The following is a 22,472-nucleotide window of genomic DNA, read 5'->3' on the forward strand; positions in this document are numbered from 1 at the left end:
TAACCTTACAATTTTGCATTTCCAGTCCAGAAACTTCTTTAGAAAACCAATATGCTTTCAAAAAGTGCATTAAATGCAGTAAAGTTCTGAGCTCATTTTCAGTCAACATGAGCGAGTGAGTCATCTCAGTTAATTCAGTAATGAAGTCGTCTGACCAATTTATATTTAGACAGATGACTCTCGCAATCTAATTAGTCTGTTTTGCCAATCGGTCATTAAAAAGAAAGATGCACCAAAGCAATTCACAACACAACAGCAAGTTCGACATGCACGGACAAAAAAAGTTTAGAGTACAACTAGTTACCTCTCTGGGTTTCCTATGTCTGTCCTTGCCTTCACTATGCCGGTCTCTTTCTTTCCCTTCCTCCCCTGTGTGATTGTACGAAACAGTCCTCCAGTCTCGAGGTGAGTTGGTGATGCTGGCCACTTTGGACTCAGTGGCACTGTTTTCCTCATTTAGTGACCTGGACGACCTGCGTATGAACATGCTCTTCTTTAAAGCTTTAACCCTCAGGCTTTCACTCCCATCGGCCTCCGAGCAGCACCACTCTGGACTTTTTTCCACTTTTATGTTGTGTCCAGTGGTGTGACATTGGAAAACATGAGGCGAAAGGTTTGCGTCGGTCTTAATCTGTTCCGCTTGACCGTTATCGCTCGCTTTCCCATTGGCCTCCGGTTCTTGAATCTTCTCATCCAGTCGAGTAAGCTTTGAGAGGACCTGAGAGATCTCCCCTCGCACCCCTGAAAGAGACTCAAGCTTCTTCTCGATCTCGCCAATCCTGAGTACCAGCTTGCAGACGCTCTCTTTGAGCTCATCATCCGAGTTCTCCAGTGACTGGAAGAGGCGGTCGAGCTTGATGCTGGTTTTGCCCAGCTTGATGGTGTTGTGTTCAGGTGAGCTGTCCCCGTCTGACTTCGTCACCTGAGACAGAGAGCCATTGCTGTTGTAGCACGATGACTGCACGACTCCAAGAGAGTCACAAACGCTCATGTCATCCAGAAAGCGAAAGATGTCACTAATATCGTCGCTGACAATCTCAGAGTCCTCTTCTGAGTGTTTGAAGGGTGGCCTATCTCCGTATTTATTGTGACCGGGGTATTCTTTCGCTTTCCTAGATTCAGATTGTTCCGTCTGGGTCCCGACGCTCATGCCATTGTCCACATTGCTCGTCTGAAATGATGGACAATTGATGCTCCTGTCTTTGTACCTTTTCCCAACCTCTCGTTTCTCAACACTGGGTCCGCAAGCCACAGAAGTCATGTCTTTTGTTTTGGCTCCATTGGACTTCTTGGGGAAACCTGAGGGAGAGGCAGTGGGCTTGTCCTTTGCACACTGAAAGTGCTGGTTAATTTCCATGTTGCTGATGTTATGACGGTGATTGTCCTTAGTCACTTTGCCATTCAAAAAGGACCTCTCAAAGTCAGGACCTTCTTCGGTATTGAGACTCAAGCTCTTGACAGGCCAGGCTGGCTGCTTTCCATGCTTGCTAGAAATCCTCCTGTTGCTCACACATTCTGAAACCGTCGTAGGTCCAAAGTAAGTGGACGCTTGCAAGTCATCCAGGCTCTCGTGCTTCACCCGTGTTTTGTTCTGAATGGGCGAGCTGACGGGTTCAAAATAAGGGTTGCTGTACGGCAGCTCGAAACTGTGATTGAAGAAAGTGGGAGGCTTGCTCAGCTCCCTCCTGTGGTGGTACTCTCCACTAGCTTTGGGTTTCGCTCTGCACTCCGCAGTGATCACATGGGGTGAAAAGGCAACAAGGTTGTGGAAATCCTCTTTGAAGATATTCCGCTTTTGCACGCACGAGTGCACGGTGAAAGGCTCTCCGCTGGACACGAAAACTTCCTTGATCCCTGGGTTGGCGTGGAGAGATTCCTGGTCCGTTGTTGACTCGCTGTCGATGTCCATGGGGAAGTAAGTGCTCTGCATCTCACACGGAGGAGGACTGACACTGGGGTACTGTGGCAGATGCTGTAGTTTATCCAGCGATGCTGCCCTACATTTCAGATCCTTGCTGACTCCCAAGAGGAAGTTGGGTTCTGAGGTTGGTATAAACTGCTGGCAGTTGTTGCAATCAGATTTCGGGCAGGGCGACTTCCGAGAGACGTGATGACCCCTGGTGTCCAAGAGGTTATACCCCCTGTCGTTATCACTGTATTTATACACGTCCGTGTCAGATCGACAGGACTCGAATGACTGGTTCTTATGAAACTTAGGTCTCGGAGGCATTGGCAACTTGTCTTTGGCCATACCTCCATTCATTTGGATGAGATTAAACATGGTGACAATGTCCGCCGCCACCATGAGCTTCTTGGACTGTTGGTCCTCCACCGAACACCTCATCTTGTCTTTGAACAGGGTTGCGGGGAAAGCTGGATCCAAGCATGCTGTGTAGAACAGCAGACTCCTCAGCTTAGCCAAATGGACCAAGTCAAACCTGGCACACAGGGACTTACAAAGGTCTTGGTATGAAACGGTACTGTACTTAGTATCCAATTCCTCCAAAATCCTCACAAGGAAGAGGGAATACTCTGGCATGGCATCCATTGCTGTTTCGATTCTTGATTTTGTGAGCAAAGGACAGCCTGCAGGGGACAGATGAATGATTAGTGACGGAAGAAAAGTGAGCCATCTGCCAAACTACCATAAAAATCATATCAAGATGCAGGACCATAACCACCATGGACATACTTAGAATATTGATTGATCAATATAGGGGGTTTCAAAAACTTTTACAATGGACTTCAAAAGTAAGCATTCAAAAATTTTAGGATGTTATGGCATAAAATGAATATGAAAAACTTGTGCACCATTTCTACATTTGTGACATTAATTATGTGACTCCCTCGTGCAAAACAGCAGATTTTCAAGCTTCAGTTAAAGCACAAGATGCTCTTTGCAATTCAAATCATGCTGGATAACATAGTCTATACAAGCTTAAGTGCATACTGTTATTAAAACAATACTGAGAAATTCTGAAATGATGCACATGCAATGTTTACTGAAATGATACTCATTGTAGTGCATTATATGGATAATAGCTCAGACTGCATGTCAGAAATATTTGAGATCTACAGAATAAATATGAGCAGTTTCAGATATTGTTGAGATCTTTTCTGAAATTCTATAAAGACACATGATATGATTAAAACTAAGTATGTATAAAGCAAAACGTCTCTATTTGCTCTCCATTTGACCTCATTGCTGTCGAGGAGAAACAACTGAGATTAAAAAAAAAAAAATCACGTTTGTAATTGGTCTTACCTATGGATTTGGACCCCGCTGTGCATTTGGTCCCTGCGATCTTGAATATAAAAGAAAGGAAACATTTATTTGCAGTGAAGATCTTAAAAAAAAGCAGAACTACTCAATTAAATGCAGTAAGCAGTGCATAAAGAAACAGTTGTTTTACACATGCATCTATGCCGTTTCAGTTGCATAATAGGGCTGTAAATCAATTTGCACTGCAAGTATGCATTTATTAAAACCCTCAGCCCTCAGAAAAAAAAATCGATTGAAGAAAAAAAAAAACTGTATATAAATGAGCACATTCACAATCAAGAGACTATGCTGAAAAATAGGGGGGTTTAAAATCAACCCAGAACAGTTTGAAAATACAAAAGATCCATAATAAATCACCAAGAAGAGAAAAAGAACACACACCTATTCAACGGTCCCATCTGCTGTCCTCTGGATCGACAGCGGGAAAAAGCTGGACAGCGATGTTTTAACTCAGAAGTGCATTATTAATCCACAGACATTTCTTTGCAGTTGCACGGCACCAGCATCAGCATCATAAATCCCCGCGTCCACCTGACCATTGGGAATGCTATGGAATGGCCTCTCTTCATCTGTATCCCATCCGGATTGCGGGGGGGAGAGTTTGGTGAGGGAGCTGCTCTCTCTCCATCTGATGGAGCTCAGAGCGCTCAACTCGTCTTTGTTTCCACCTAGAATGACGTAATTTCACCTTAAGACCATCTCGAGCGCGTGGAGACAGGTTGAGGAATGGACAAACGGGAATTAAATCGCATTATGCATTTAATAGAAAGCCTGCGTGACGCGTCCGTGGATCAGCCATGCGGGAATCGCGGATCGCAAACACTGCATTAGTGGGCTGTAACGCTCTCCCGCGCTCTTCTAGCACACATCTGCATGTTCAGAGGGATACACGGTTAAAAGGAAAAGAAAACTAATGCAAAGTGGTGAAGTTGACAAGCGAATCGCCGCATATTCGTGTTGGCAAATAAAATCGGGGAGAACTGGGTAGTTGTTAGTTAATTTAAACACACTGGGGTAAGTTGTCACAATGGAAAGTGCCTTAAAAAGGCTAACACAGAAAAAATAAAGACATCTTTAAAATGTGTAAAACAGCATAACTAAATTAATAAATAAAGGATAAATAATGAAATGCATTTATATAAACTACAGGCAAAAGTTTTGACCAGTAAGATTTTTAAAGTCTCTTCTGCTCACCAAGCCTGCATTTATTTGATTCCAAGTGCAGCAAAAACAGTGAAATTTTGAAATATTTTTTACTATTTAAAACAACTGTTTTCTATATAAATATATTTTAAAATGTAATTTATTCCTGTGATTTCAGAGCAATTTTTTGCTGCTCAAAAACATTATTATTATGTTGAATAACAGCTGAAAAGAATTTTTTCAGGTTTCTTTAATGAATAGAAAGTTCAGAAGAACAGCATTTACCTGAAATAGAAATCTTTTGTAGCATTATAAATGTCTTTATCATTGTCACGATAAGGATAAGGGTCTGGGTCCAAATGCAGGGTAAGTAAGATATATTTAATAAACACAAAATAAACATAAACCAGACGTTCCCAAAACAAAAAAAAATCTGGAGGGAGGAGGAACGGTGGAAGGTGCATCAGGGGGAGGGATGGCGGGCCAGGCCCGTGCAGAGGAGGAACGTGAGTGGACACCGCCGCCAGAGGAACGCGAGCTGACCTCGCCGCCAATGGAACAAGAGCTGGCCTGGCCGCCAGTGGAACGTCCGCGGGCCCCGCAGCCAGAGGAATGCGAGTTGGCCCTGCAGCCAGGGGAACAGGAACAGAGAGCGCGGTCACCGGCGCGTCAGGAACAGAGAGAGCGGTCACCGCCGCGTCAGGAACTGAGAGAGCGGTCACCGCCGCGTCAGGAACAGAGAGAGCGGTCACCGCCGCGTCAGGAACAGAGAGAGCGGTCACCGCCGCGTCAGGAACTGAGAGAGCGGTCACCGCCGCGTCAGGAACAGAGAGAGCGGTCACCGCCGCGTCAGGAACAGAGAGAGCGGTCACCGCCGCGTCAGGAACAGAGAGAGCGGTCACGGCAGCGTCAGGAACAGAGAGAGCGGTCACCGCCGCGTCAGAAACAGAGAGAGCGGTCACCGCCGTGTCAGGAACAGAGAGCGCGGTCACCGCCGCGTCCGGAACAGAGAGAGCGGTCACCGCCGCGTGAGGAACAGAGAGAGCGGTCACCTCCGCATCCGGAACAGAGAGAGCGGTCACCGCCGCGTCAGGAACAGAGAGAGCGGTCACCGCCGCGTCCGGAACAGAGAGAGCGGTCACCGCCGCGTCAGGAACAGAGAGAGCGGTCACCGCCGCGTCAGAAACAGAGAGCGCGGTCACCGCCGCGTCCGGAACAGAGAGAGCGGTCACCGCCGCGTGAGGAACAGAGAGAGCGGTCACCTCCGCATCCGGAACAGAGAGAGCGGTCACCGCCGCGTCAGGAACAGAGAGAGCGGTCACCGCCGCGTCAGGAACAGAGAGAGCGGTCACCTCCGCATCCGGAACAGAGAGAGCGGTCACCGCCGCGTCAGGAACAGAGAGAGCGGTCACCGCCGCGTGAGGAACAGAGAGAGCGGTCACCTCCGCATCCGTAACAGAGAGAGCGGTCACCGCCGCGTCAGGAACAGAGAGAGCGGTCACCTCCGCATCCGGAACAGAGAGAGCGGTCACCGCCGCGTCAGGAACAGAGAGAGCGGTCACCTCCGCATTCGGAACAGAGAGAGCGGTCACCTCCGCGTCAGGAACAGAGAGAGCGGTCACCTCCGCATCCGGAACAGAGAGAGCGGTCACCGCCGCGTCAGGAACAGAGAGAGCGGTCACCTCCGCGTCAGGAACAGAGAGAGCGGTCACCTCCGCATCCGGAACAGAGAGAGCGGTCACCGCCGCGTCAGGAACAGAGAGAGCGGTCACCGCCGCGTCAGGAACAGAGAGAGCGGTCACCTCCGCATCCGGAACAGAGAGAGCGGTCACCGCCGCGTCAGGAACAGAGAGAGCGGTCACCTCCGCATCCGGAACAGAGAGAGCGGTCACCTCCGCGTCCGGAACAGAGAGAGCGGTCACCGCCGCGTCAGGAACAGAGAGAGCGGTCACCGCCGCGTCCGGAACAGAGAGAGCGGTCACCGCCGCGTCAGGAACAGAGAGAGCGGTCACCGCCGCGTCAGGAACAGAGAGAGCGGTCACCGCCGCGTCAGGAACAGAGAGAGCGGTCACCGCCGCGTCAGGAACAGAGAGAGCGGTCACCGCCGCGTCCTGAACAGAGAGAGCGGTCACCGCCGCGTCCTGAACAGAGAGAGCGGTCACCGCCGCGTCCGGAACAGAGAGAGCGGTCACCGCCGCGTCAGGAACAGAGAGCGCGGTCACCGCCGCGCAAAGCGGGAACGCTGTTGCGCCATCTCAGCCCTGCAGGCTTCCATCTCAGCCAGTTGGAGGTAGATTATCTCCTCGAATCGAGCGGCCGACGCCGCCTCAAAAGCCGCCGCCTCCTCAGAAAGGAAAAAAAAATTACTCCCCGCTGGACCCATAGCGGATGTCTGCATTCTGTCACGTAAAGGATAAGGGTCTGGGTCCAAATGCAGGGTAAGTAAGATATATTTAATAAACACAAAATAAACATAAACCAAAAAGCCAACACGGCACAAAAACTAATAACCAGAACACAAAATAACAAAACCAAGAACAAGATCAAAAGGCCAGGGAATCAAGAACACAAAAGTACATAACAGACACAAGACAATGCAGACATGAATGCGGAGTGAGTAGTGGGATCTCTTATAGTCCAGATAGTGATTGTGAACAGGTGTGCATGTAATCAGTGATAACGACAAGGACAGGTGAATGCTATCAGAAGTGCAGTGCAGGAAAGGGAAAACAGCGACCTCAGGTGGCTGAGGGAAGCCCCACAGCCCAGATCATGACAATCATCACTTTCGATCAATTTAAAGTATCCCTGCTAAATATTTTATTTTATCATTTATTGCTAATACTACTACTACTAATAATAACAATAATAATGTTTCGTGAACAGCAAATCAACATATTAGAATGATTTCTGAAGGGTTATGTGACACTTGCTAAAAATTTAGCTTTGATCACATAAATTACATTGCAGTTGTGTTTTTGCTGTATTTTGGATTAAATAAATGCAGGCTTGGAGAGCAGAAGAGACTTCCTTAAAAACATAAAAAATTACTGTTCAAAAACTTTTGACTGGTAGTGTATATATAGTGTAAATAATTATTTACTTATTTTTTTGGCTGATAACGATGCAGTTTTCAAAAGATTTTTTACTAATAGATTTTTGCTATTTCCCCAAAAAACTGCTAAAATAAATGTGTGTATAAAGAATAATGCTATTTTCAATATATAAGAATAACGCTACTTTACATTTTCAAAAACGTAATAAAAGTAGTGTTATTCTTTTTTATATTCTAAATTTCTGATACAACAATAAAAAACAACATGCATCGCAAGTGATTTAACTTTTTACTTAATTTATGAAGCAAATAGCACAACAATTAAATTTAATTAAACTTAATGAGCTATTACTGTTTTTGAGTGCTATTCGGGAAGTTATTGGCATGCAAAATCAAAACAAATATGTGACCCTGGATCACAAAACGAGTCTTAAGTAGCACAGGTATATTTGTAGCAATAGCCGAAAATACATTGTATGGGTCAAAATGATAAATTTTTCTTTTATGCCAAAAATCAATAGGATATTAAATTAAGATCATGTTCCATGAAGACATTTTGTAAATTTCCTATCGTAAATATATCAAAACATATTTTTTGATTAGTAATATGCATTGCTAAGAACTTCATTTGAATAACTTTAAAAACGATTTTCTCAGTGTTTTGATTTTTTTGCAACCTCAGATTCCAGATATTCTAATAGTTGTATATTGGCCAAATATTGTCCTATCCTAACCATACATTAATGAAAAGCTTATTTATTAAGATGCATTTAACGCATTACTGGATTTTCAAACCATATAGGCCTACAGTATAAATGACATTGCATATGCATCATACATCCATATACTAAATTATGCAGAGTTTATAACCAGAGTGACCTTGCCTATGGCTTTGCAGTGTTATTTGATTTACCATTCCCCCATAACACAGTTTGATTCATAGTAACCAGTGACACATGGCCATAAAACAGACAATGCAGCTGCTAAATTATTGTAAGGGTGGTGTCTCCAGGACAACATGAAATCATAAGCATCTGATGCCATGCATATCATGCATAACAATTTTCTGATAATAGCATTAATATGGTAATCCATCACCGCGGGCTGAAATGTTTTCGTGAGATTGTTGGTTGACACTTGCGTGAACCTTCAGGGAGCTCTGGCCATTCGTTTATGTTTGCAGCACTAACATCAGCGTCAAACGCAACTCTTGCCACCTAGTCAAGTCAATATCATTGCTCCTGACAAATCAATATTGTATTACTGTTCACTCAGCATTGCTCCAGACTCTTGTTAGCATTCGACTGGTGCGGCTTAGGCCTTATAGATCTCACTTTTTGCAGACTGTCACAAATGTGTGAGACTCCAGAGAGCATTCATATACACAAAAGCATGCAGAGAAATGAGTTCAAACTGCAGTGTTCAGGTTGCGCTATGACATCACTCCAGTGTGTAATATGATCGTTAATATGAATTACATGTTTTAGACCTTCTCTGCCGTCTGCAGATGAGAGGAAAGAGACTCCTGGGGTCCTTCAAGATATTAATAATTCAAGAAATGCTATAAGAGCCTGTGACAGTGGTTTTGCTTCAGGACCCAGATTTTGCATTGGACATCAAGGGCAACCAAACACAGTACAAAACCTGTCATATAAAATTAAACAAAGCAGAAAGGACCTTAAAATCAACATTGAAATATGTTAAACATATGAAAGAGCATTTATCTCCCTTGTCCTAATGATTTACTGCATTTTATTAATTGCATTTAATTTTTTTTTTTTTTTTCATTGTACCTATAGCAAAAATGTGGCTTTTTTTATTTTCTTTTACTTTTAGCCATTACCCACCCTTAATGAGAAAAACATCTGTGAATGTTCGATGAAGATGCAGATATGGGAGAGCATTTATCTCCCCTGGTCTAATGGTGTACTGCATTTTATTAATTGCATTTAATATTTTTTCCTGTTTATTTTTCATTGTACCTAGCAAAAATGTGGCTATTTTATTGTTCTATTTTATTTTATTTTATTTTATCCATGACGCACCATTAATGAGAAAAATATCTGTGCATGTTCGATGAGGACATTTTTTTTTCTTTCATTTCACCTATCAAAAATGTGATTTTTATTTTTTCCGATCATATGCATTAAATCAACCTTACATTTTTTTAAAGATATGGGAGAGCATTTATCTTTCTTAATGATTTACTGAATTTTATTTTATTTTATTTTATTTAGCCATAACCCATCATTAATAAGAAAAACATTAATCATTAATAAGAGTATTTATCTGTATCTGAGAGTATTTTATGCTGCATTATATTAATTGCATTTAATATTTTTCCTGGGAGTTTTTTCATTGCACCTATCAACATTTTTTTTTGATCAATTATGTTATTTTATTTTATTTTATTTTATTTTAATTTTTAAATTTAAGCCATGACCCACCATTAATGAGAAACATCTGTGAATATTCGATGAAGATATTGGAGAGTGTTTATCTCCCCTGTCCTTATATATGGTTTACTGCATTTTAATAATTGCATTTCATTTTTTCCTCAAAAATTTGATTTTTATTTTATTTTCCCCATCACATGCATTAAATCAACATAGATTTTTTTAAAGATATGGGAGAGCATTTATCTCCCTTAATGATTTACTGAATTTTATTAATTGCATCTTTTTTTTTTTTTTTCTATGTACCTCAAAATCAAAATCATCAAAAATGTGGCTATTATTTTATTTTCATTTCATTTTATTTTATTTTAATAATGGGGAAAACATCTGTGCATGTCCGATGAAGATGAAGATATGGGAGAGCATTTATCTTCCTAAAATGGTTTACTACATTTTATTAATTGCATTTAATATTTTTCCTGTTTTTTATTGTATTATTTTTTATTAATATTTTATTTTATTGTATTTTAGCCATGACCCACCATTAATAAAAAAAAAAATATATGGTAATGTTCTTTCTCATGCCATGAATGATCTTTTTCGTGCCATTTTTGGTTAATTTTTCAATTTCCCCATCACATGTGGTAATACACTGGATACAATATTGAACAAACAATTTTTAATTAGACCCTAACACTAACCCCCGTCTCCCATTGGTCAGAACAGATAGTCCCATCCTAAACTCATGCCATTGGCAGCACTGGTTGCCCAGACACACAGTGTTGCACTTTTCAGGGTTAAATGATAAAATAGCATACTTCAGCTGACAATAATGAAATAACCCGAGATTTAACAAGGTTGTGAGGACAAACACAAGTGCGGCTTTCATTTGGACTGTTTGAAAGTTTAAACTGGCCTTCAGAAGCTCAACTCCAAAAACCCTCTGGTCTGGTCTCTGACCGATATTCTTTATTTTCCAGCCGACTAAACAGTGTTAACAGAGGCCGGACTGAATGGATGTTACCTCATTCCAAGGGGAAGCCTATCAAAGAGCCTGAAGATCCATGCGTGAAGCATTGGGCTTTTGAAACTCTGAACCAGTATAATTGGATCTGCTGAATCTCAGGGACAGTAGGTGGCCGTCTCCTCCTTATCCATCTGGAATCAGCACTGCATAATCAGATTTACACACTTACAGATGAAAGGAACATATTCTGACAATGTTCTTTCTTTAGTTTGCATTTTTATTCAAACTTCGTTACTATCTGAGCCTTGTGGTCATTCCCATGCAAGCTTTCATCCATTAAAATGACATATAAATCATTGAACAAACAACTTTTAATGATGCAAATAATTCTAAAATGAAAATGCAACATTTTATTACAGGTGTTTCTGTTTTTTTCTAATCGATAAGCAGTTTATAGGTTTTTACTGTGTCCTAAATATAATTTTTCATCCTGTTATTGTTATGTAAAATCCCTGGAACGAGAGTATTATAGTTAACTAAAACCATAAAAAAAGAGTGAAATAAAAATGAACTGAAATAACTTTAAAATAAACAAAATTAAATACACTAAAGGTAAAAAAGCTTATATACTGTGTATATACACAGTACATAAATTATTCAGACACCAAATATATTTATTTTCATTCATTTTAATTTATTTATGTAAGTGTGGAGAGCTAAATAAAGTGACCCGGATACCCAAAAATTATTCATACAGTGGACTACCAGTAAAACTGATAAAAATTTGGGACCAAAATTTTGATTTGACACATTGACTTGACCATGTTTTGTTACCTTTCTATTAAAGTTATCTGACATTATCAAAATGAATTTGTTCTGACATAGTTTAACTCTGAGTTCTTGTCAACTTTTATTGACATTTTGTAAACTTTAGTAAATAAACTGTGATAATGTGTGAAATGGTGAAGCTGTCTGAATCTGAATAAATTTTGATTTTGGGTCATTCCAGCTGGAATCATCAAATTTTGGAAAAGTTTCCCACCTGACCTCCTCAGATTTGTCTGAAAAAAATCTGTGTGATGGGTATTATGCCCAATAGATCATATACAAAATTTCAGATCTCTACTGTGCATACCTTTTTTTTTTGTTACTGAATTTACACCTGAATGCTGCTCTACCTTTTTTGAAACTATTACTTTAAGGGTTTTCAGATGTCCATAGAAACCTCAATTTTCAATGTATAAGCATCAAACTTGGTAAATGGTCTGATATGTACCATGTCTTTCACATCCTTTGATATCAGACAATAGAATCTGATGGATGTTGAGATATTAAGGTCCAAAAATGAAAAAAAAAAAACTCATTTACACCAATGTTCAGAGTAATATTTCCCATGAATGACACTAGGTGTGAACATAAAACTTGTTTTTTTGAAAGAGCATATTGTTATAAAATATAAAAAAATTAGGATGGGGTTTTGCCTCATTTTTCTGTAATGGGCCATGGGGATGCAAAAAAAAAGCACTTGAATGTCTTGCTCTGTGTCAGAGACGTCTCTAATGATACGAATTGTCGGTCATACACACAAGTAACATATTGCCCTGCTTTCTCAATGAAAATGGATGTATTATTCACTGGATTGGGTGGAACATCAAGATTAGGTACTTATGTTGCATTCCATTGAATGTCGGTAGTCGGTGAATCCGAGTCAGTTCTCCCGATGTCCATCGTAAATGCGTTCCATTGTAACAGTTGGCAAAAATATGGATGCCTATGGATAATTCCAACCGACTTGGTCTGCACTGAACTGGCCCGAGTGTGTGTTTCGGAACCCCAACTTAAGTGGCCATTCCATTGCACTTTCCCAAGGTGGAGGTCGGATTTCCCCGAGTCCCGAGCACAATGGAATGCTGCATTATAGCATTAATTTAGACATAGTCACACAACGATTTTTAAAAAAATTATTACAGAAAAATGGGGCAAAACCCCATCCGAATTTTTTCATATTTTATCAATAATAACATGCTCTTTCAAAAAAAAAAAAAAAAGTTTCATGTTCACACCTGGTGTCATTAATGGGAAATATTGCTCTGAACATTGCCGTAAATTAGTTTTTTTTTTTTTTTTTTAATTTTTGGACCTTAATATCTCAACATCCATAAGACTCTATTGTCTGATATCAAAGGATGTGAAAGACATGGTACATATCAGACCATTTACCAAGTTTGATGCTTATACATTGAAAATTGAGGTTTCTATGGACATCTGAAAACCCTTAAAGTAATAGTTTCAAAGAAAAGTAGAGGGCCAGCATTCAGGTGTAAATTCAGTAACAATGCTGTGAGTTGTAATTCATGCAGTTCTGGACTAAGACTCTTAGCCCAGAAAATTTCATGGACCTGGCACAACTAGTTCTGGAGATATTTCAGTCTGAACATGGTCACTCAGACTGTGATGCCAAAATGGGGTAAAAAACGTACTCGGTTACTTTCGTAACCTCGGTTCCCTGAGATACGGGAACGAGTACTGCGTCTGTAAAGACGCTTATGGGAAAAGCTCCTTTTCTCCTGAGACTGAAGCATTTCAATAACGCAGTGTAACTGCACGGCCATTGGTTCGTGCAGTGTTAAAGAAACGAACCAATGGCTCGGCAGCGGAGATGCACAAACCTATGGCGATGATTCGCGCCCGATCGCGCCAAAAGGGGCGGAGCATCTGGCTATATAAGCGAGCATTTCGCCATAGGGAACTCGGGTACTTCGACTGAAGCGACGACTGAGTCGTGCAGCTACCTAGCACGGCCAGCAACGCAGTACTCGTTCCCGTATCTCAGGGAACCGAGGTTACGAAAGTAACCGAGTACGTTCCCTTTCGATACTTTCACTCGTACTGCGTCTGTAAAGACGCTTATGGGGAACCAGTACAATCCCGCCGTTGCTAAGGTAGAGGAACGACTGACATGACCCTAGCACTAAAGGGCTAATAAGGGCCAATTTGTTCGATCAGATAGCCTGATAAACATCCGTTCCAAGGAATAAGTACACTTGGAGCTCCACAGAGGCCAAGACGCACTATATATAACATACTGGCAAAACATACCACTATGTGGAAAGGACCCGAGTCTGTAAGACTGGAACGTCCAAGTTATAGAATCTAGCAAATGTGGACGGTGAGGCCCAGCCTGCCGCCGCACAAATCTCTGCAATGGAAACCCCACTAGACCACGCCCAAGACGAGGCGATGCCCCTCGTCGAATGGGCCCTTACTCCCATGGGACATTGTAGGCCCAAAGAGGAGTAAGCCAGCGTGATGGCTTCCACAATCCATTTGGATAATCTCTGTTTTGTGACCGAACACCCCTTGGTGCGGCCACCAAAACATACAAACAGCTGTTCTGACTGCCTAAAAGGGGCAGAACGCTCTATATAACATCTCAGAGCCCTGACAGGGCAGAGAGGGTTAAATCCCTGGTCTTGCTCCGTAGGAGGAAGAGCCAAAAGGGAAATAATCTGGTCTCTAAAGGGTGTAGAGAGACTTTTGGGAACATACCCATGCTTTGGCTTCAGGATGACCTTAGAGTCATTTTGCCCGAATTCCAAGCAAACGGGGCTCACAGAGAGCGCCTGTAAATCACCCATGCGTTTGACTGATGCTAATGCCAATAGCAGGGCAGTCTTCAACGTCAGGGGGCGAAGGCCTATGGACTGAAGCGGTTCGAAGGGAGGGCCCTTCAGGGCCCTCAACACTGTGGGTAAGTCCCAAGACGGAACCGTAATGGGGCGAGGGGGATTAATCCGCCTTGACCCCTTTAAGAAACGAACGACCAAGTCGTTCCTTCCCACAGATTGACCGTTTACAAGGTCATGGAATACCGCTATAGCTGCAACATAGACCTTGAGCGTGGAAGGGGATCTCCCCTTATCCAACAGCTCTTGCAAGAAGGACAATATCACAGATATGTCACATAAAATTGGGTCCGTACCGCGGGTGGAACACCAGGCGGAAAAGACAGACCACTTGAGATCGTAGAGCCGCCTCGTAGAGGGTGCTCTAGCCTGTGAAATAGTACTCAAAACCGACTCAGGGAGACTTAAAGGCTCCCGTCTAGAGCCCAAACGTGTAGCGCCCACAATTCCGGTTGGGGGTGCCATATCGTTCTGTTCGCCTGTGTTAAGAGATCTCGTCTCAGTGGCACGGCCCATGGTGCTCTTGAGAGCAGCCTGGGAAGATCTGGAAACCAATGCTGGTTCTGCCAGAATGGAGCCACTAACAGGACTTTGAGTTTCTGTTCCCGCACTCGCCTGATGACCTGTGGCAGCAGAGCGATAGGAGGGAATGCGTATAACAGGAGATTGGGCCATTCTTGGGTCAATGCGTCCTGTTCCTTCGAAAAATAAATTGGGCAGTGATGATTGTCTTTTGAGGCGAAAAGATCTACTCGCGCCCTGCCAAAGACAGCCCATATTTGCTGAACCGTGTGAGGGTGAAGCGTCCATTCGTCTGAGGAGACGTTGCTCCGAGACAACATGTCTGCTCCCTGATTCAGTTTGCCTGGCACATGCGTCGCTCTTAGAGAGCGGAAGTGCAGCTGAGCCCATTTCAGGAGACGTTCTATCATCGTAAATAGACGTCTCGACGAGAGGCCCCCTTGGTGATTTATGAAGGACACCACTGTCATGCTGTCCGAACGGACTAAGACATGGTGACCCTTCAGCGCAGGTAAAAGGGTGTGAAGGCCTAAACATACTGCTAGCATTTCCAAGCAGTTGATGTGAAGGCGACTCTCTGCTTTCGACCATAGGCCGAAAGCAGGCTGGCCGTCGCACAGCGCCCCCCAACCTAAGTTGGAGGCGTCTGTCGAGACCGCTTTCCTTCTGACCACCAAGTCCAGGGGAACGCCCTGTTCCATCCATTGAGCGCACCTCCAAGGAGCCAGGGCTGCTATACAGGCCCGATCTACCTTGATGCGCTGGCGTCCCAAACGCCACGCTTGAGGAGGAACCTTTGGTTTCAACCAGAACTGCAGGGGGCGCATTTGAAGCAGACCCAACTGAAGTACTGGAGATGCTGAGGCCATAAGGCCGAGCATCTTCTGAAAAACCTTGAGAGGGCGAAGGGCTCCTATTTTGAAGGAAGCCGCGAGCCTGCGAATGGCTTGGGCTCTCTGCGGCGCAACTGCTGCCTTCATTTGACGTGAGTCGAAAACTGCTCCCAGGAACGCAATGCGTTGGCTGGGAGACAGCACGCTCTTGGCAAAATTGACCTTGAGTCCTAGGCACTCTAAGTGGCTGAGGATTAAGGCTCTGTGGTGTGTTAGCTCGCTCTCTGACTGGGCTAGGATGAGCCAGTCGTCCAGATAGTTCAGGACGCGGATTCCCATCTGTCTCAGAGGGGAAAGTGCTGCGTCCATGCACTTTGTAAACGTGCGAGGGGCTAACGACAGTCCGAACGGAAGGACTGTATATTGATATGCCACTCCCTCGAAGGCGAATCTCAAGAATTGCCTGTGATGGGGGGCGATCTGAATGTGGAAGTATGCATCCTTCAGATCCAGTGAACAAAACCAGTCCCCTTTGCGTATCTGCGAGAGGATCTGTTTTAGTGTAAGCATTCTGAACGGCCGTCTCATGAGGGCGCGATTCAGCTGTCTGAGGTCGAGGATGGGGCGTAGACCGCCATCCTTCTTTGGAACGAGGAAGTAACGGCTGTAAAAACCTGACTCGCTCTGTGTTGGGGGGACCGTTTCCACGGCGCCCTTGGCCAACAGATTCTTTACCTCTAATCGCAAGACGTCTGCGTCTTTGCTGCGAACTGAGGTGGTGATCACACCATGAAAGCGAGGAGGTCTTCGAGCGAACTGGAGTACATAGCCTCGTTCTATTATACCCAAAACCCATTTTGACACTCCGGGAATGGCTTGCCATGCCGCGGATCGTGTCGCTAGGGGCTGCAATGGTTCACACAGCTGTATGCTGTCTGAAAGCATTGGAAGAGGAAATTTGCTCTTTTCTTGAAAATGTTTGTTTTTTATTTTTCCCGCTATCACAGCGGTTTGCTGTAAGGGCGCTGATATAAAGGGCCCGTGAGTTACAGCTACATTTTTCACAAACATAAGTTCCCTTACACCCGGAACAGAACGGAGTGTAGAAGGGCTTAAAAGAGGCACTTTGGGGGCTGGTCCGGCTGCTGCGAGACTTGGCCCCTCCCTCTTCCTGCTGTTGAGATCAGGAAGACGCTGGCGGCGCCTGGTCCAGCACCACTCTTGGCCGAGGTCCCTGACGCTTAGGGAAGGGAAATCGCTTGGCTGGGCGTGACCGAGGACGGAGCTCCGTCTGAGGCGCTGGTTGCGCAGCTGGGGGCGTGGCTTTCGCAGGCTGCTGAGTCGGCGCCGGCTTGGGGCGACTAGGAGCCGTTGCAGAGCTCGAGCGTTTGGGCAGGAAATGTCGCATGGCTTGGGACGATTTCTGCGCCGCGGTGAAGCGCTCCGCGAAACCCTCGACAGCTGGGCCGAACAGGCCGGTCGGCGAGATGGGGGAGTCAAGGAAGGCGACCTTATCCGCGTCCTTGATCTCCGTCAAGTTAAGCCACAAGTGGCGCTCCAGCACCACTAAACTGGCCATCGATCGCCCGATCGCCTGAGCCGTCATCTTCGTGGCGCGTAACGCCAAATCCGTAGCGCTACGTATCTCTCTGAGCGGGGAATCGTCCAGGTTCAACTCGTCCAGACCGCGGAGGAGCTTTGCTTGGTACACCTGGAGTACCGCCATAGAGTGAAGCGCTGAAGCTGCCTGTCCAGCAGACGAATACGCTCGTCCAGCGAGGGTAGAGGTCGTTCTGCAAGGCTTAGACAGGTGTGACGCCCTCGCCTTCCAACCGATAGCGGTGGGCGGGCAAAGGTGCGCAGCAACTGACTGGTCCAGGGGGGGCAGCTTCTCGTAGCCCTTTTCCTCAGCGCCATCGACCGTGGTGAGGGCAGCAGAAGAGGAAGTATGAAGGCGGGCGGAGTATGGAGCACGCCAGGACTTAGAGATTTCGTCGTGGACTTCGGGGAAGAATGGTGAAGCTCGCTGACGAGGGGCCTGGCGGCGCCCCGGCAGGAACCATTCATCCAGCCGGCTCCTAGATGGCTCCTCGGGGGGAGACCATTGAAGATCCAGCTCCTCAACAGCTTTAGATAGGACGCGGAACAGTTCGGCGTCCATACCGGCGCTGGCGGCGCTGGATTGCGCAGACGGCAAGGGGGCGGGGTCATGGGAAGAGCCCGACAACTCCTCTGCGTCAGATGCGGCCAATGACATGCTGTCATCCTCGCATTCACTTCCTCCGAAGGAGACCAGATCGCTCGCAGCCGCAGAGGGACGCTGGTCAGGATGCAGGAAGAGAACTGGCGATTCCTCTCCATGTGGTGAAGGCGAGGCACGCGGGGTCTGAGCCGGCGTGAGCTCGCCTGTCACCACGCTCTTAGATCTCTTGCCCCGCTGCTTCTTCCTAGCAGGCTCTTGCGAGGAAGTAAGCGGGAGGGCGCGAGAAGCGGCGTCGCTCTCTGAAAAGAAAGCTAGCCGCGAGCGGAGGGAAGTGAGACTCATATTCCCGCAGTGGGAACATTCCGTCTCATTGAGCGCAGCCTCAGCGTGGGCGTGACCCAGGCACGAGACGCACTCAGCGTGAGTGTCAGCGGCGTGCAGAGGGGCTCTGCACGAGCGACAAAAACGCCGTGGCATTTGAAACAACGCCGTAGAAATTTGCTCTTAATTTGCTCTTTTAGATGTTCGCCGGATAGCAGCAGGGAATCAGCTCCGGAGCGTCAATCCGCCGAGCAGTGAAGATCCGCTGCGAGGCTCGTCAACGGCGAAGAAGAGGCTTGCTTGAGCGAAGTCTGCGTAGTCAGTCTCTGCGAAGATCAGAAGTCGTCGCTGAAGAAGAAGGATCTGAGTTCCCTATGGCGAAATGCTCGCTTATATAGCCAGATGCTCCGCCCCTTTTGGCGCGATCGGGCGCGAATCATCGCCATAGGTTTGTGCATCTCCGCTGCCGAGCCATTGGTTCGTTTCTTTAACACTGCACGAACCAATGGCCGTGCAGTTACACTGCGTTATTGAAATGCTTCAGTCTCAGGAGAAAAGGAGCTTTTCCCATAAGCGTCTTTACAGACGCAGTACGAGTGAAAGTATCGAAAGGGAACTAACTTTTTTTTTTACAGATTTTTTTGTAAAAAATAAAAAAAGTATGCACAGTAGAGATCAGGGCCTGTATTCACAAAACATCTTAAGGCTAAAAGTAGCCCATAACTTGCAGATTTAGGAGAAAATCTTTTAAAAAATGGGCGTGTCAGTCCTAAATTTAGGACTCCTAAATTTTTGCTCTAAGAGTATTTCACAAAGCATTTTAGCACTAAAACTAGCTCCTAAATCTGTCAAACGCTAGGAGTAGTGAAGAGGACTCATAAGTCACTAAGACCAAATCACAAACTAGGCCTATCCTCTCTGCTGAAAAAAAAAAAATCATCACAGAACTTCTAATTGTTTCCACTACAAATACCATTACAAATATTACAAACCATCAACTTTTAACTATTAAAATTATTAATTAATACATTAATAAATGGTTTCCTGTACTGTTTTTTGGGACATAATCCATTAGGATTTAGTGGTTTTAACAAGCCACCAATAGAAGGTGACCAATTATCAGTACAAACAGCCACCATTACAGTTACCATTAAAACCAATACAATTTCTATTAACCAGTAAACATATTAACATTTTTTTGTGATGGTTTCTATTTTATTTTTTATTTATTTTTTAGCAGGGCTAAAATGGCTGTTGCCAGCAATCTGCCTTGGAACGTAAACATTTTAGGAACATGTTGCATTTATTGGCGCACATGTTTTCTCACACATCTTCTTTGGTTTTGGAGGTTATCCATACTGCGAATTTTCCTTTGATTATATCCTTGCTTTCATGAACAGGTTGGGTAAGAAGCTGTTCTTGAGTCCAGTTCGGTTTTCTTTTACGTTTGCATGTCTAACTATCAGCCATGATTATTCTAGTCAATCAATTAAATAGTTGTTTATATGCATTTCTGCTGTTTACAAGAAGCACACATGTAAGAGGCTGACAATTAGCTAAACACATACTTGTTTAATTAGTGACACTAATTAGTGGCAACATCTTTATTTTTAAAACTTTATTTGAATATGACAACATAATATCACCCTCTACAATATTTTTATGAATAAATCTCTGACAGAGACTCCTCTCCTATCAGCCAATCACTGTGTGCATAGTTAATGAGCATGCTGACATCATCCATAACAACAAGGTCAACCCCACTCTTACTCTTAGCTTAAGACTTATCTCTAGTAAAAGTTTGTCTCAGCAGCTTTGGGAATAGGTTTTAAATGAAAACTCTTAGCTAAAAACTTTTACTGCTATTTAGGAGAACTCTTAGTGCTAAGATAAAATATTTTGTGAATAAGGGCCCTGAAATTTTGTATATGATCTATTGTGCATGTTACCCATCACATAGATTTTTTTCAGACAAATCCGAGGGGGTCAGGTAGGGACCATTTGATGATTCCAACTGGAAAGACCCAATTACTAAAATGTAACTTTAGCTATAAACATAAAATTTAACCAAAATTAAAGTGAAATAAATAAAAAAACATTAAAAATAAAATCAAATTTAAAATATTTTACAAAAATGTTAAAGCCTTGAACTAGCAAAAGGCAATGCTTCATCATCATCCTCAAGGAAGTGACATTATTTTTGTGTGAAAACAACAGCAGAGGCATTTAGCAGTTTGATAAAATCACAGAAATCAGTATGATAATATAAACATCTGGAGAAAAAGGTTAAAATATATCAGGATTCATAAAACCCTCTTGCAAGCACCCAACATTTGCTCTCATATTTCATCTGATGTTGTAACCGTTATGGCTACATGTTGTAATTCTTCCATTATTAATACATTAGTGTCTCTGTTGGGTGAAGGACAGAAGCTCCTTCAATATTATGTAATGTATATATCTACTGTGAGATTATACAACACAGGCTGAGCAATGTTATGCGCGCACACACACACACACGCGCACACACACACGCACACACACACGCACACACACACACACGCACACACACACGCACACACACACACACACACACACACACACACGCACACACACACACACACACACACACACACGCACACACACACATGCGCACACACACACACACTAATCAGCTGTGACCTTGAATATACTTAAATCTCTTTATCCTGCCTTCTGCATGCTGCAACGTATGTCAAATACTAGTATATACTTCCTTTAGTGGTCTTTTTGCCTATATGTGACCCTGGGCCACAAAACCAGTCATAAGGGTCAATTCTGAGATTTACATTGATGCATGGTTTGTTAGGATAGGACACTATATATAGATACAATTATCTGAAAAACAGAAATTTCAGGGTGCAAAAAACACCTTTAAAGTTGTCCAAATGAACTTCTTAGCAATGCATATTTCTAATCAAAACTTAAGTTTTGATATATTTACAGTAGGAAATTTACTACATTTCTTTACGGAACTTGGTCTTTACTTAATATCCTAATGATTTTTGGCATAAAAGAAAAAATTTTGAGCCATACAATGTATTGTTGGCTAGTACTACAAATATACCCGCGCAATTTATGACTGGTTTTGTGGTCCAGGGTCACATATTAGCGCTGTTCCAAATCACTTTCTTCTTAGGGTGCATCCAAACTGAAATTATACCTCAGAAATGACAAACTTCAACTCATCTTTATAACCAATTTCAGGGTCATTTTTTAAGTATGACAAAAAATTAGAGAAGATATTTTAAAAAATGAGCTGAAATGAGTTTATGCAGCCAGTCTGATTAAGCTTAAAATTGGAAGGCAACTGATCTTAAGTTTTTAAACTGAATTAAATTAGATTAAAGCAAATGCATAATTTATCTATGCTGCAATGCATATGAACTGCCTAAAATACTATAAAAATTGTAGTAATAAATCAGAAACATTGATCTATATGAAATTGTTTTTGGCTTGTTGATCTAATATGAGTTTATATGTAGTTTATAATTAATTCACATTTTTAGCATTCTAAGTCAAGTAAACTGGATACGGTATTGCTTTTGTACACTGTTGTGTACTAATATACAGTCAAGCCTGAAATTATTCATACCCCTGGCAAATTCTGATTTAAAGTTACTTTTATTTAACCAGCAAGTTTTTTTTTTTTTTTTGACCGGAAATGACACAGGCTTTTCCCAAAAGATAATAATACGATGTACAAGAGGCATCATTGTGGAAAAAATTATTACTCATCTTACTTTACATCTGAACAAAAAGGCATGTAATATAAAATAGAACAGAAAAGCCTTTATTGGCTATTACAGCAATCAAAAGCTTCCTATAATTGCTGGCCAGCTTTTTGCATGTCTCCACTGGTATTTTTGCCCATTCATCTTTAGCGATGAGCTCCAACTCTTTCAGGTTGGAGGGTCTCCTTGCCATCACCCTTTCTTTAGCTCCCCCCACAGATTCTCAATTGGATTTAGTAAAAGTCACTCCAAGTAAGAATTTGCCAGGGGTATGAATAATTTTGGGCTTG

General features: G+C 43.5%; 1 protein-coding gene across 1 annotated transcript in view; it reads right to left on the bottom strand.

The window, feature by feature from the left end:
- Window positions 1-2,558, bottom strand: part of minar1 (membrane integral NOTCH2 associated receptor 1) — a 39,431-nt gene extending 36,873 nt beyond the window's left edge. Inside the window, exon 1 of the mRNA XM_073836447.1 lies at window positions 305-2,558. Coding sequence (XP_073692548.1) covers window positions 305-2,548 — 2,244 coding nt within the window. The 5' untranslated portion in view covers window positions 2,549-2,558. The remainder of the gene's footprint in view (window positions 1-304) is intronic.
- Between the last annotated feature and the right edge of the window lie 19,914 nt (window positions 2,559-22,472).

The sequence above is a fragment of the Garra rufa genome, chromosome 3, assembly GCF_049309525.1.
Source record: "Garra rufa chromosome 3, GarRuf1.0, whole genome shotgun sequence".
Classification (NCBI taxonomy): domain Eukaryota; kingdom Metazoa; phylum Chordata; class Actinopteri; order Cypriniformes; family Cyprinidae; genus Garra; species Garra rufa.